This window comes from Perognathus longimembris, chromosome 5 (genome assembly GCF_023159225.1).
Source record: "Perognathus longimembris pacificus isolate PPM17 chromosome 5, ASM2315922v1, whole genome shotgun sequence".
In the NCBI taxonomy this organism is placed as follows: domain Eukaryota; kingdom Metazoa; phylum Chordata; class Mammalia; order Rodentia; family Heteromyidae; genus Perognathus; species Perognathus longimembris.
In genome coordinates this window covers 51,522,045-51,538,408 of record NC_063165.1, presented here as the reverse complement: position 1 = coordinate 51,538,408, position 16,364 = coordinate 51,522,045, and the positions used below count along the sequence as shown (strand labels likewise).

General features: G+C 39.7%; 1 protein-coding gene and 1 non-coding gene across 3 annotated transcripts in view; one reads left to right on the top strand and one right to left on the bottom strand.

Moving 5' to 3' along the window:
* Ubxn7 (UBX domain protein 7) overlaps positions 1 to 16,364 on the top strand; it is a 63,190-nt gene that overhangs the window by 24,639 nt on the left and 22,187 nt on the right. The window contains exons 4-5 of one of the 2 annotated variants that reach the window (XM_048346852.1): positions 9,321 to 9,386; positions 11,896 to 12,008. In XM_048346852.1, coding sequence (XP_048202809.1) covers positions 9,321 to 9,386; positions 11,896 to 12,008 — 179 coding nt within the window. The remainder of the gene's footprint in view (positions 1 to 9,320; positions 9,387 to 11,895; positions 12,009 to 16,364) is intronic. The other variant, XM_048346853.1, reaches the window with a different exon arrangement.
* LOC125352152 lies at positions 6,527 to 6,634 on the bottom strand. Its single transcript, XR_007211143.1, has one exon. It is a non-coding gene; the product is annotated as a U6 spliceosomal RNA (small nuclear RNA).

The window sequence follows — 16,364 nt, the reverse complement described above, 5'->3', positions numbered from 1 at the left end:
GAAAACGAGCTTTGCAAATTGTGGGCAGGGATGAGAAGGAGAAACGAGGAAAGTGAAGGAAAGAGTGTCATTGTCCATAAAGAAATGTACTCATTACCTGACTTAGGAAATGGTAGCTCCTCTGTACACCCCAATATAATTATATTTTAACAATATATAAAGAATGTAGGGCTGGGAATATGGCCTAGTGGCAAGAGTGCTTGCCTCATATACATGAAGCCCTGGGTTCGATTCCCCAGCACCACATATATAGAAAATGGCCAGAAATGGTACTGTGGCTCAAGTGGCAGAGTGCTAGCTTTGAGCAAAAAGAAGCCAGGGACAGTGCTCAGGTCCTGAGTCCAAGGCCCGGGACTGGCACAAAAAACAAAAAAGAAAAAAAAAAGAATGTAGAGTTGTCTGTGTCTCTGGAGGATCAGTTCCAAGAGTTCCCACTTCATGGAAATCAAAATTAAAGAGTACTTAAGTCTCTCATATAAGCTAGTTTAGTGTTTGCATATAATCTGTATACATTCTCCTGTATACATCTCTAGATTATTTACAATACCCAATCCAGTGTAAATGCTTTGTAAATCTTTGCTACATTAGGGAATAATGACAAAAATATTCTGTAAATGTTTAGTACAGATGGAATCTTTTTGGTAGTGGGAATCAAGCCTAGAGCCTCATGTATACCAGGCAAGTGCTCCACTACTGAACTACATTCTTGGCCCTGAAAATACTTTTTCCCCTAATTCTTTTCATACATGGACCCCACAGATATGGAGGCTGTCTTTACTGTCTAGATCCAGAAGTAAATGTAAAGTGACATGATTAAAATTTGAATACCATGGTATTTTTTTTTGCCAGTCCTGAGGCTTGAACTCAGGCTTAGGCACCGTCCCTGAGCTTCTTTTGCACAATGATAGCCTTCTACCACTTGAGCCATAGCGACATTTCCAGCTTTTTCTGTGTCTGTGGTATTGAAGAATTGAACCCAGGACTTCAGGCATGCTAGGTGAGCACTCCACCACTAAGCCACATACCCCAGCCCTGAATATTATGGTATTCATACTTTTTGGACTATTCAAGTCAGCCAGGCATTATTGCGTTCTTTGCATACCAAATATTATATAGCATTTTTTTCATGTAAATGACTATTGATAGATTTTGGAACTAAAGAATAATGCTCCTGGGAATTGTATTTTCTATTGATTATAGGAACAGAGGCAGAATTTTGGAGTGGATAAGTGCTGGTGGCTCATGCTTACAATCCTGGTTATTTAGGAGGCGGAGATCTGAGATCAAGTTTCAAAGCCAACCCAGGTGGGAAAGTTGAGGAGATTCTTGTTTTTTTTTTTTTTTTTTTTTTTTTTGCCAGTCCTGGGGTTGAACTCAGGGCCTAAGCACTGTCCTTGACTTCTTTTTGCTTAAGGCTAGCACTCTACCACTTGAGTCACAGCACCACTTCTGGCTTTTTCTATGTATGTGGTGCTGAGGAATCGAACCCAGGTCTTCATGTATATGAGGCGAACACTTTACCACTAGGCTATATTCCCAGCCCCAGGAGATTCTTATCTACAATTAACCATCAGAAAACCAAAAGTGGGGCTGTGGCTCAAAGTGTTAGTGCTCTAGCCTTGAGCAAAAATGCATAGGGATAGCATCTAGACCCTGTGTTCAAGCCCCACAACTGACAACAACAACAAAAGACTAGAGTAAAGAGGGTTGGGAACATGGTTCAAGTGGTACAGCACCTGCCTCTAAAGTGGAAGACCCTGAGTTCAAGGCTACCAAAAATACAAGGACCAGGAAATGAATTCTTTGCTATATTGCTGTTGGTCAGAGGCAACAGAGTTCCATTTGATTATTTTTTTTTTAACCTCAAGATTGACATATAATGAAGAGGGAATGAGAGGGACTATATTTAGGAAATCAACCTTACCTTTCATTATTAGACTGTGTGTGTGTGTATGTACGTGTACGTGTACGTGTGTATGTACGTACGTACCAGGGCTTTGAACTCCAGGCATCATGTTTACTCATTTTCCTTACTTGGCTAGTGCTTTACCACTTACTTGAGTGACACCTCAGAATAGCATTGTTAGTTTGGAGATGGAATCTTGCAGACTTTTCTGCCAAGTCTGGCTTTGAACCTTCTTCTGGGTCTCAACTTTTGAGTAGTTGTGATTACAAGTATGGGCCACCAGTGCTCAGCTTGATTTTGTTTTTCAATTCTGTAATGAAATGATCAATACTTGTTTAGTTCAGTGAAGTGATATTATTAAATGTATGATCCATCCAGACTACAAATGGATTCTGCTACATATTTGCTACTGTTGTACATCTTCAATAATTAAGCTGATTGGCATAAGTATTTGTAATCTCTCAGTTTCTGCAGGTCAGGAACCCAGGTATGATTTGCCTGTGAGTTAGGGTGTCTCTCAGAGTGGAATCCTGTTTTCAGCCTGGCTCTATTCATGCCAGAACTTGAGTGGAGACTCTCCTTTAAAACTTTTTGACAGAGATGATCACTTCCTTACTAAAGAGCAATGAGAAGGCAGCCCATGAAGGAAGCCATTGTCCTTTTATAACTTAATCTTAGAAGTGGCATTCCATTTCATCATCTGCTGTATTCATCTTGGTCTTGCTCTTGCCCTTAGGATATTCACAAGTAAAATACAGGGAGATAAAATATGTTAGTTTCACATTATTGTAACAAAACATATGAGACAATCATCTTAAAAAGAGAGTTTGGGCTGCGAATGTGGCTTAGTGGTAGAGTGCTCACCTAGCATGCATGCATGAAGCCCTTGGCTCTATTCCTCACCACCACATATACAGAAAAAGCCATAAGTGGCACTGTGGCTCAAGTGGTACAGTGCCAGCCTTGAGCCGAAAGAAGCCAGGGACAGTGCTCAGAGACCCTGAGTTCAAGCCCCAGGACTGGCCAAAAAAAAAAAAAAAAAAAATGAGAAGTTAATTTTGCCTCGGGTTTGGAAGTTCCAGTCATGGTTGGCATGACTGCTTTTGAGCATAGAGAGGGGAGCTGCTCACCTCATGGCAGCTAGGAAACAAAAAGAAGAAAGGAAGAGACCAGAATCCCAGATACTTTCAACAGCATGTGGCCTAAATTCTTTCCAGTAGCTCCCACTTCTCCAAGGCTTTATTACCACTTCCTAATAGTGCCATTGGCTGGGGACCAAGCCTTTAACCCATCCCCATCAGCCTTTGGGGTAACACTCAAATCATAGCAAGGGATAATTGAGGCCCTATTTAAGGCCTACCTACATCCTGGAATAGTGGATTTTCATAGAACCGAGTATGAAAAGCTCAATTACTTAAAGTTTCAGACTCCACTTCGGCATAAACATTAAGATGTATCAAAGATAATTCACTCACCTGGGGGTATTTTTCTTTTCTTTTTTTTTTTTTTTTTTTTTTTGCCAGTCCTTGGGCTTGAACTCAGGGTCTGGGTATTGTCACTGAGCCGATGTGCTCAAGGCTACTACTCTACCACTTAAGCCCTAGCAGCAGTTCCAGCTTTTCCTTAGTAGTTCATTAGAGATAAGAGTCTCACAGACTTTTCCTGTCCATGTTGGCTTCAAACCACTATCCTCAGATCTCAGCCTCCTGAGTAGCTAGGATTATAGGCGTGATCCAACAGCTCCCAGCTCCTTGTTTTTGTTTTTTATCAGCACTAAATTTTGAACTCAAGACTTTGTGATTATTAGGCAGGCAGTCTTGCTTAAACCACCCTTCAGCCTAACATTCTTTCTGTATAATTACATTTCTTTCCGGAGCTGAATTTTAATATTCTTTCTATACTTGAATTTAAAAATGGTATATTTAAAATAATGAAGGTGTTTTCTGTTAAGCCAAATATTAACCCAGATTTATGAAAGTGTGGAACAGTGCCACTTTTCTTTTTCTTCTGTTGGCCATGGTATTTAAACTCAGGGCCTGGCCACTTTCTCTCAGCTTTTTTGCTCAAGGCTCCGTGTTCTACCACTTTGAGCCACAGCTCCACTTCCAGTTTTCTGGTTGTTATTTGGAGATAAGAGTCTCATAGACTTTCCTGCCTGAGCTGGTTTTAAACTGCAATCCTCAGATCTCAGCCCCCTGAGTAGTTAGGATTATAGACATGAGCCATCAATGCCCAGTGAATGCCACTCTTAATGTTTTCCTCTATCTGTCCTTCCACATTGTCCTTGATTTTGAAGTTCCTTCTCCTTCCTACCCTGCCAGACTGAGGATGGTGCCAGGTACCAAACCCCTCTACCTTTGAGCTATACAACCATCTTTGAAGCTCCTTTCGAATCTTTTAGATCTTTTTAGCTTTGTGTCTTTGGCCAGCACTCTTGCTATGTGGGAAGGAGAATAAGAATAGAGGACTGGTGTTTGCTTGTAGAAAATGGTCTGCAAGAGAGAAGGAAACCACACTAAGGAACCAGGCAGAAGTGTAGCTTGGGGAGATGTTCTTTGTTTGATTTCGGATAAATGGGGAGGAAAACAAATGGGAACAGTTTATGAGCTTAAAAATAAAAGAGTCTGAGTAGAAAGTTGGCTATAGGGGAACCTAATGAGTTCAACCTACTGAGTTCAAGTACTTAACAGAAAAGGGAGGCAGTAAAAAGTATGTAGACTATTGACTGGCCTGCCTTTGTCAATTTAGGCTAAGGAGGTTAGCCTTTATCTCCCCTATTATTGTGTACTTTAATTTCTTTTCTTTCTTTCTTTTTTTTGCTTGCTTTCTTTCTCTCTCTCTCTCTCTTTTTTTTTTTTTTTTTTTTTTTTTTTTTGCCAATTCTGGGGACTGAACTTAGAGCCCGGGCACTGTTCCTGAGCTTCTTTTCTTTTGCTGAAGGCTAGCACTCTACCACTTGAGTCACATCACCACATACAGCCTTTTCTGTGTATGTGGTACTGAGGGACCAAACCCAGGGCTTCCTGCATGCTAGGCAAACACTCTATCATTCTACCAAATTTCCAGGCCTGTTTCTTGTTTTCTTTAGGCAGTACTGGGGATTGGACTCCAAGTCCTTGTACTGGCATCTGAACTCTCAGAGCCTCATGCTTGCAAGACAGGTGTTCTACCACTTGGACCATAGAGAACTTCAGCCCCTCTTGCCTTGGTTATTTTCAAGATAAGGTTGCTTTATACCCAGGCTGGCCTGGGCTTTGATCCTACTTGTGCTTCCTTGTGTTGGGAGTAATAGGCTCATTCAGTTATACTAACCATTGAGTAAGATGAAGTCTTGAAAATTTTTTTTCTTTTGTCGGTTGTGGGGCTTGAACTCAGGGCCTGGGCACTGTTCCTGAGCTTTTTTTTGCTGAAGCTAGCAGTCTACTACTTTGAGCCACAGTTTCACTTCTGGTGTCTCTGGTAGTTAACTGGACATAGGAATCTCATGGACTTTACTTCCCAGGCTGGCTTTGAACCTCAGTCTTGAGATCTCAGCCTCCTAAATAGTTATGATTACAGGTGTGAGCCACCAGCATCTAGCCTTGAAGACCTTCATGAATAGGACTGACCTTGAAGCATGATTCCCTGATCCTTACCTCCTTTTTTTTTTTTTTTTTTGCCAGTCCTGGGGCTTGGACTCAGGGCCTGAGCACTGTTCCTGGCTTCTTTTTGCTCAAGGCTAGCACTCTACCACTTGAGCCACAGCACCACTTCAAGCTTTTTCTGTTTATGTGGTGCTGAGGAATTGAACCCAGGGCTTCATGCATACTAGGCAAGCACTCTACCGCTGAGCCGCCATACCTAGCCTATATACTTTTTTTTTTCCTTCAGTCCTGGGCCTGGGCACTGTTCCTGAGCTGCTTTGTGCTTAAGGTTAGCACTATACCACTGAGTCACAGTGCCTCTTCCGTAGGACTGAGGAACCCAGGGCTTCATGCATGCTAGACAGGTACTCTACCACTAAGCCACATTTCCAGCTGCCTATATACTTTCCTAGCAGTTTTTCTGTTTTGTCCTAAGATGTCTTTGCTTTATTAAGGTTAAAAATGATCAGAAAGCTAGTTTTAAGATGGCATTATTTGATGCAGGGACCAGTGGTTCACACTTCTAATCCTGGATACTCAGGGAGGCTGAGATCTCAGGATCAAAGTTCAAAGTAAGCCTGGGCAGGAAAGTCTTTGAGACTCGACTCTTGGTTTAGTCAGCAAAGCTGAAAGTGGAGCTGTAACTCAAGTGGTGGAATACCATCCTTGGGCCAGTCCTGGGCCTTGAGCTCAGGGCCTGAGCACTGTCCCTGGCTTTTTTTTTTGCTCAAGGCTAGCACTCTGCCACTTGAGCCACAGCGCCACTTCTGGCCATTTTCTATATATGTGGTGCTGAGGAATCGAACCCAGGGCTTCATGTATATGAGGCAAGCACTCTTGCCACTAGGCCATATTCCTAGCTAGCCCCCTGGAATACCATCCTTGAGTTGAAAAAAAGTAAAGGACAGTACTCCAGCACACATGCACATACACACAAAGATGGGATTATTTAAGAAGCTATAGTACTCTTCTTGCCAGAAACCTACATCTTTTTTTTTTTTTAATGGAATGCTTCATGAATTTGCGTATCATCTTTGTGCCGGGGCCAGGCTAATCTTCTCTTGTCTCGTTTTGATTTTAGTATGTGTGGTGCCAAAGCGAGCACCCTATACATTTTTTTAATTAAAATTAAAATTTTATTTTTGTTTGTGCCAGTCTTAGGGCTTAAACTCAGGCCTGGGTGTTCTAGGTGCTGTCCCTGAGCTTTTATTCAAGGCTATTGCTCTACCACTTGAGCCACAGTTCTACTTCTGGCTTTTTAGTGGTTAATTAGAGATAAGAGTCTCATGGACTTTGCTGCCCATGATGGTTTCAAACCAGGATTCTCAGATCTCAGTCTCCTTAGTAGCTATGATTACAGTTGTGAGCCATCAGTGTCTGGCTGTTACACATTTTTTTGGTTGCACATTTTTAATAGGAACTAATGACAACATTTGCTCTAAAATTCAAAAGAATAATATGGCTTAATTCTTTTTTTTGACAGTCATGTAGCTTGAACTCAGGGCCTGGGCTCTGTCCCTGAGCCTCTCTCTGCTCAAGGCTAGAGCTCTACCACTTGAGCCCCAGCCCCACTTCCAGCTTTTTCAGTTTTTGTGGTACTGGGGAAATCGAACCCAGGGTTTCATGCATACTAAGGCAAGCCATATTCTTAGCCCCTGGCTTAGTTCTTTTTCTTTTTTTACCTTTATTTTATTTTATTTATTTATTTTTTTGTCCATTGTGAGGCTTGAACTCAGGTCCTGGATGCTGACCTTTTTCCCTCAAAGTTAGTACCACTTTGAGCCACAGTGCCACTTTCAATTTTCTGGTGGTCGCATGGACTTTCCTGCCCAGGCTGGCTTTTGGGATCCTCAGATCTCAGCCCCATGAGTAGCTGTAATTACAAGTATGAGTTACTGGTACCTGGCCTTAATATTTATTAAATAGGAAGGAAGAAGGAGAGGGAAAAACAGAGGGAATTAAGAAAAGAAAATGAGGGCTGGGGATATGGCCTAGTGGCTAGAGTGCCTGCCTCGTATTCATGAGGCCCTGGGTTCAATTCCCCAGTACCACATATACAGAAAATGGCCAGAAGTGGCGCTGTGGCTCAAGTGGCAGAGTGCTAGCCTTGAGCGGGAAGAAGCCAGGGACAGGGCTCAGGCCCTGAGTCCAAGCCCCAGGACTGGCAAAAAAAAAAAAAAGAAAAGAAAATGAAGATGTTGATTTAAAGAAATTGAACTTAATTTTTGTGATTTTCTTTTTTCTTTTTTCCTTTTGCCAGTCCTGAGGCTTGAATTCAGGGCCTGAGCGCTGTCCCTGGCTTCTTTTTGCTCAAGGCTCTAACACTTGAGCCACAGCGCCACTTCTGGCTTTTTCTATATATATGGTGCTGAGGAATCGAACCTAGGGCTTTCATGTATACGAGGCAAGCACTCTTGCCACTAGGCCATATTCCCAGCCCCAAGAAATTGAATTTAAATGTAAAAACGTTGACTATAAAACTGGTAAATGATTTTCTCTTCCAATCACAGAAGTAACTGATTCTGTAGCATAAATGTTGATATATGTGGTACACAGACATTTTAAATAAAACAATGTATTTAATGTGGTTCTACTTTTTTTTTTTTTTTACTCAGTTCTTGGAAATAATTTTCCTATGTAATGACAAACACAGGCTATAAGGAAACATGCTTTGAAATGGGCTGCATGACCATCCTGCTACTAATTTGGTTATAAGCTGGGCAGGCTTGCCACAAGCCAACTTAATAATAACTACTGTATTGAAAGAATCAGTAGCAATCCTTATTTGTTATATGTAAGTGATCTGGTAATGTTTTTAGGTTTGAAAATACTTCCATGCAGGAATATAACATTTTGATTATTGTTTTCTTGATCTTTTGGGTTTTTTTTTTGGGGGGGGGGGTCCAGTCCTGGGCTTGAACTCAGGGCCTGCGCACTGTCACTGAGCTTCTTTTTCTCAAGGCTAGCACTACCACTTGAGCCACAGTGCCTCCTCTGGCTTTTTCTCTTTATGTGGTACTGAGGAATCAAACCCAGGGCTTCCTGCCTGCTAGGGAAGCACTCCACTGCTAAGCCACATTCCCAGCTCTCTTGGTCTTATCTGTAAAATATTTAAAGATCATAGAGTTAGCAGAAAATCTTGGTTCTATTCATTTTTTGTTACTAAAACATGTAAAAATACTTCATTCTAAAATCCAAGATGTTTTCTGATGTTACTGTTTTTGTATGCGTATCCACACACTTTAAGACTGAGTCCTTAAATCTTAAGAGTTTAGTCTTTGATACTCATATGCTATATCACAGGGTATCAGATCCCTTAGGCTAACCTGAATTGGGAATGCAGCATATGCAGCATGTGTGGTATGTAAACTCATCCTCAGAATCTTTTTCCTTTAATCTCCATTTGAATTCTTACCTTTTTTTTCTGTTTTTGGTGCCAGTCCTGGGACTTGAACTGAAGGCCTGAGTGTTATCCCTGAAGTTTTTTGCTCAATGCTAGAGTTCTACCACTTCTTTTCTGGCTTTTTGTTGGTTTGGAGATAAGAGGCTCACAGATTTTCCTGCCTTGGCTGGCTTGAACATCCATCCTCAGATCTCAGTCTCATGAGTAGCTAGGATTACAGGTGTGAGCCACTGACACCTGGTAAAACACTTAAAATATTTATTTAGAGAGGGCTCCATTAATATCACCTGTATGTTTTAAAATAAAAAACACTTACAGATAAGGAAGTTTTTAGAATTCTCAAAATCAGTGTTTAAGTTTTTGAATCAATTCTTTTTTCCCCTTACAGCTCCTAAACGACGACGTCCTGCACGTTCAATATTTGATGGTTTTCGAGATTTTCAAACTGAAACTAGTAGGTATCTGTGGTCAGTTTATCATCTCCTTCTTTCCTTCCCTTTTGGTTAAAAAGGAAAAGGTTATTAATATAAGGTATAATTATTTTGAGAAGGATTCACTTTAAGAAGTGAAATCAGGAGCTGAGTGTGGTGGTATACACTTGTAATCCCAGCTACTTAAGAGAATAAAGACAGAGGATTGTAGTAGGAGACAAGATTGTGGTACTAGGCTAGCCCAGTTAAAGTTAATGGGATGCTCTCTGAAACTAAAAGTGCTGGGATGTGTGATTCAAGTGGTTAGTAGGGGGCTGGGAATGTGGCCTAGTGGAGTCCTTGCCTAGCATGCATGAAGCCCTGGTTTGATTCCTCAGTGCCATGTTATACAGAAAAAGCCAGAAGTGGCACTGTGGCTCAAGGGATAGAGTACTATCCTTGAGCAGAAAGAAGCCAGGGACAGTACTTGGGCCCTGAGTTCAAGCCCCAGTACTGGCAAAAAAGAAAAAAGTGGTTAGTAGGCTTGAAGTTGAATCCTTAAAGTTAAATTATAAATTTAGTTTATCAATAAGTCCTAAGCCAGATTGTTCTAAATTCTAACCTATTTGTGTAGAAGAATGACATTGGTTGCTCATACCTATAATCCTACTCAGGAGGCTGAGATCTGAGGATCATGGTTTGAATCCAGCCTGGCCAGGAAAGTCCATGAGACTCTTACCTCCAATTAAACACCATAAAAACAAAAAGTGGAGCTGTAGCTCAAGTGCCTTGAGCACAAAAGCTCAACAGTGCCCAGATTCTGAGTTCAAGTCTTAGGACTTGCACCACCACCCCCAATTTTTTTTTTTTTCAAAATATGTTTACAGGCGGTCAAAGAAAAACTTAAGGAAATAATATGAGAAATATACCAACTCAAATCACCTTCTGAATAAGCACTGAAAGGCTGACTCTAGTAAACTAAATAAAATTCATATCGAGTTCTCTTACAATCCTTTTTCTGTGAATTGAAAGAATAATGAATGAAAATGGTTATTGTTGATTAAAAAAGAGCAGATGGGCTGGGAATAAATATGGCTTAGTGGTAGAGTGCTTGCTTCAGATTCATGAACCCCTGGGTTCGATTCCTCAGCACCACATATATAGAAAAGGCCAGAAGTGGCGCTGTGGCTCAAGTGGTAGAGTGCTAGCCTTGAGCAAAAAGAAGCGAGGGACAGTGCTCAGGCTCTGAGTTCAAGCCCCAGGACTGGCAGAAAAATTCTGCAGTTGTATGGAATAGCTTTATATTCTTTCATGAAGTAACTCAGAAGAAAGGTCTTGGCCTTTATCTTTTAATGGATTTTACATTGAGTTAGCAATCGAATTCTAAAGAAATGAGAATGATTTTTAGACTATAACATGAGAAACTTTTAGTCTGTGCTTGATTATGTAATTGCTTTAAAATGAAATAATCAAGACACAGATAGATTGTATAACTTAGGAGGGTGTTGTAAGGGAACCTAAACTAATTCATCAAGGAAATCTGTGACCTTCCTTCCACTACACAGTGACAACAGTGGTCATCATCTCTATTGTTAGATGTGATCTTTAAAAATTGGGAATGGAATGGAACTAGAAAGATCAGATGAATTAAGAAATTAAGATCATTGAGATTGGAAGCTTTCTTCTTTCAATGTTTTTGGATGTGTAAAGGAAACTATTTTGCATACATGACTGTGTGTATGTCTGGGTATGTGTCTGGTGTGCTGAGAAATCAAATCCAGGGCCTATTATATCCTAATAAGCAAGCTTTAACCCTTACCTACACTCTTAACTCAAGGTGACTTTTATAATAATCAGCCTTATTATTACTGGCTTGTATCATCTATACCAGAGGGGAGCTCATTGTTATATCTCCATACATATTTACATGGTATTCTAGTTTTACTGTATTTCAGTTTAATCACCTCTACACCCACTCCCTGTCTCCATCCCCTAAAAAAGTAGCATCCCAGCAAACAGGTTTTCTTGTTCATTTCATAGTTCCCAATAATTTATTTCAACAATATTCAACCTTCATTATCCTGTTAGCCTCTCTACAAAGTGACTATTTGAAATTTTCTTTTATTTTGTGGATCCGAAATGTTAACAGGTCTTAGGATTTCCTTTTTACCTCTTTGTATTTTTTTTCAGAGTTAGCATTAGATCTTTTTTTTTTTTTTTTTTTTTTTTTTGCCAGTCCTAGGCCGTGAACTCAGGGCCTGAGCACTGTCCCTGGCTTCTTTTTTGCTCAAGGCTAGCACTCTGCCACTTGAGCCACAGCGCCACTTCTGGCCATTTTCTGTATATGTGGTGCTGAGGAATTGAACCCAGGGCCTCATGTATACGAGGCAGGCACTCTTGCCACTAGGCCATATTCCCAGCCCAGCATTAGATCTTTGCATCTGAAGTCAAGCACCTTGTTTAGCAATTATTTTAAATTAATACAAGATTACTCTTAATATGTAATTCAAGATTTATAGCTAATTGAATCTTTAAATTTTTTCTCTGTTGCAGTTAGGCAAGAACAGGAATTAAGAAATGGAGGAGCAATAGATAAAAAATTAACTACTCTTGCAGATCTATTCCGGCCACCCATTGACTTGATGCATAAAGGCAGCTTTGAAACAGTAAGTTGTTAGAGATTTTATGTCTTAACTATGAATCCTTTTGAATTTTCAATACCATGCACTTTCTCTTCAGGGCAAAAATAAATTCAGTATATAAGGAATTGGCATCTGAATGTTAATCTCTGCATGATAGTACCTAAGAGTTATAGTAATGTATATTTTTATTGGCATTCTATGAAATATATTTCTAATAGCAGTTATATGAGTACATGAAATTCTTTGTTCCATTTTCTGTGGTATTATTTTATCTTTGTTAATGTGAACGCTTCTTTAAATATATCTTATATTTTTAAGTTAGTATGCTTTTTATTACTACTAATAGTGTTTATTTGTTAGCTATTTGGGAATTACTTATATGTATCTTTGACTTATACAGTACTCCTTCCCCTCCTTATCTGCACCTGAAGTCTGAAAATATTTAATGGAAAATTTCAGAAACATACAGTTCATAGGTTTTTAACTTGTACACGGCTGTGAGTAGCATGATGACACTTGAGCCATCTGCTCAAGACAGCGTATCCAAATTTATTCTTACCGACTTACTAGTCATATAGTATCAGTATTGGTTATACTATCAGGTGTTGGAATATTATAGCACCTGTGGACATGTAGCTATTTGAATAGTGGACCAAAGCCTTAGCAGATTTTAAGAATTTTAATGTGACAAAGTGAGGCCATAAAATGTTTCCTTTAAATAAAATGGTAGGGGCTGGGAATATGGCATAGTGGCAAGAGTGCTTGCCTCGTATACATGAAGTCCTAGGTTTGATTCCTCAGTACCACACATGTAGCAAACAGAAGTGGCGCTGTGACTCAAGTGGCAGAGTGCTAGCCTTGTGCAAAAAGAAGCCAGGGACAGTGCTCAGGCCCTGAGTCCAAGGCCCAGGACTGGCAAAAAATAAATAAATAAGTGAATAAAATGGTAAAAGTTCTCAATTTAGTAAGGAAAAAAAATTAGATGTTGGGTTTCAGTGGTAACATGGAATGTACTAGAGAGAATATATTAATAGGAACATAGTATTAAAACTTGAATGTGCTTAGTTAGAATTTTAGATTCTATGATATTGAGCTATTCATATTTGCTTTTGTGTGGTAGCTAGGATATTAATTGTTCTTTTTTTTTTTTTTGCCAGTAATGGGGCTTGAACTCAGGGCCTGAGCACTGTCCCTGGCCTCTTTTTGCTCAAGGCTAGCACTCTGCCACTTGAGCCACAGCGCCACCTCTGGCTTTTTCTATATATGTGGTACTGAGGAAACGAACCCAGGGCTTCATGTATACGAGACAAGCACTTTTACCACTAGGCCATATTCCCAGCCCTTAATTGTTCTTTTGAACTGTAATAACATTCCATAGAACCAGTTGAATTTTAGGTATACAATATCTTTCTGTTGTGATGGAGGCCAGAGAAAATACACATACATATACATGTCAGCTCCATAATTGAAGTTGAACTCTGATGGTTTTTGGTTTTGGAGTTTGACTTTTTATTTTAAGTACTGGTGTTTGAAATCTGGGCCTCATTCTTTTTCTTTCTTCTTCTTTTTTTTGGCCAATCCTGGGGCTTGGACTCGGGGCCTGAGCACTGCCCATAGCTTCTTTTCCTAGCACTGTTCCTAGCTCAAGGCTAGCTAGCACTTTACCTCCTGAGCCACAGCTCCCTTCTGGCGTTTTGCGTTTATGTGGTGCTGAGGAATCAAACCCAAGGCTCTGTGCTAGGCAAGCACTAAGCCACATTCCCAGCCCCTGGGCCTTGTTCTTATTAGGGCACAAAACCAGACGTATAAACCAATGGAATATAATAGAAGTCCTAAAAATAAAATGTATCCACTGGATGCTCAACAAAGATGCCCAAAACATACTCTGTAGAAAAGATTGCCTCTTGAGCAATGGTACTAGGGAAGTTGGATGTACACATATAGAAGACCAAACTAGATCTCTCTCATTCTGTACAAAAGTCAATTTAAGCTGGGTGTTGGTGGCTCATGCCTGTAATCCTAGTTACTCAAGAGGCTGAGATATGAAGATCATGGTTTGAAGCCACTCTAAGCAGGAAAGTCTGTGAGACTTTTTTTTTTTTTGCCAGTCCTGGAGCTTGACCTCAGGGTCTGAGCACTGTCCTTTGCCTCTTCGCTCAAGGCTAGCACTCTACCACTTGAGTCACAGCACCTCTTCTGGCCTTTTCTATATATGTGGTGCTGAGGAACCAAACCCAGGGCTTCATGTATACGAGGCAAGCACTCTTGCCACTAGGCCATATTCCCAGCCCTGTGAGACTCTTATCTTCAATTAAGCATAGCTCTCCACCACCAAGAAAAAAAAAAAAGATTAAAGTCATAGGTAATGACTTTTTCAACAGGACTTCAGCAGTTCAGGAAATAATGGCAAGAATTGACAAATGGTATTACATCAAATTAAAAAACAACAAAGGAAAAACTAGTGAAGAGTCAGTCTACAGAAAGTAAGAATAATCTTTGCCAGCTATTCATCTGATAAGGAATTAATAATCACAATGTATGAAGAACTCAAAAAGTTAGACACCAAAACACAAATAATCCAGTCAGTAAATGAATAAATGGATTTAGTAGACAGTTTTCAAAAGAAGTACAAATTGCCAGTAAATACATTAGAAAAGTTCAATATCATTAGCCATTGGGGTAATAAAATCAAAATTACATTGAGCACTTGAAGGCATGACTTACTTGTAGAGACCCTCCCTAGCAGGCCTTGAGTTCAAATCTAAGTATTGCCAAAAAAGGAAAGAAAACTGTGCTGAGATTCCATATCACCCTAGATTATCTTTCATTGAGAAAACAAGAGGAAACAAGCCACACCAGTGACTCATACCTGTAATCCTAGCTACTCAGGAGGCTAAAATCTGTGGATCTAAGTTTGAATCCAGCCTGGGCTTGAAAGCCTGTCAGACTTATAATCTCCAGTTAACAGCCAAAACCCAGAAATAGAGCTGTTGCTCCAGTGGTAGAGCACTAGCCTTGAGCACTCCCAGGCCCTGAGTTTGATCCCCCAGGTCTTAGGAAAAAAACAAAACACACACACACAAAAAAAGAAAGAAAATTAGAAGTGCCTGATATATATTTTATACATTTATATATATTTTATATATTTAGCTATATGACTCATATATGCTTGAAAGAATCAGGCTACACTAGAGATCCCTGTACACCCATGTTTTTTGTGACATTATTTATAAAGCCAAATTATCTAATCAGTCTAGATGCTAATCAATGATTCATAAACAAAATGATACACGCACACACACTGGAGTATTATTCAAACATAACAGAATTATGTTGTTTGCAGGAAAATGGACAGAACTGATATTATGGTGTTAAAATAACCCAGGGTCAGCAAGATAAATATGGAATATTTTTAATCTCATCTATACTATCTACATTTAAGAAAGAGGACATGTGCTGTGCTTAGCATTGGTGGCTCAAGCCTATAATTCTAGCTACTTAGGAGACTAAGATCAGAAGATTGAGGTTCAGAGCCAGCAAGGCAGAAAGGTCCATCTTCAATTAACTAGCCAAAAAAAAAAAAATCACATTAACCCCTATTTCCCCCCGTTTTTCCCCTGTGGTTAAGACCATCTAAAAATCTACTCTCAGGACAGAGATGTCAAAGGTCTCTTCCAGCTTTGAGGTCTGTGAGGCTGAACTACTGTGGTCTTAAAACTTTCCGCCTCCTCCAAAAGTTAGATTTCAATTTGGGTACTCATGATTTTGTAGTAGCATGGGTATTATGATTTCATGATAGTATTTTCATGGTACTATTATAAGCCTTTAAGAAGTACTCTCTTAGTATGATGTTCAGTTAGCTTATTAGTATGTTGCCTGGAGTTGCTCATGTGAATAGGTAACATCTTCTCATTTTATAATTTGAGTTTTCTGAAACTAGTTGAAATAAAAGGGAAAAGCCTTATGGACAGCCTTATTTTCAGAGGAAGGTCTTTGGCTGAGTCAGGATCATTTGTTTCTAGCTACTACAACCCCTTGTTTTCTAATTCTACTTTTTATAACATCATTCAGAAATACTTTGACAAGTTCTGAACTGAAACGGAATATGTTACGAATTGTATATAAAGAACAAAACCATGACTATGTGCAAGTGTTTAGTAATGAGTAGAACCTGTTAATTATATAGATAAATATATAATGGGCCAAACATAAAACTACCTCATTTTTAAAAAGTGGCCAGTTACTAGTATTCTCTGTCGATCTTTACACCAAGGGCATTCAAAAATTTTGTTGTACAATATTCATGTAACACTTGGTCGTATATAAGTTCAAATGTGGTTCACAATTTATAGGTGGTGAAAATTAAGGCCTTACTGCTTG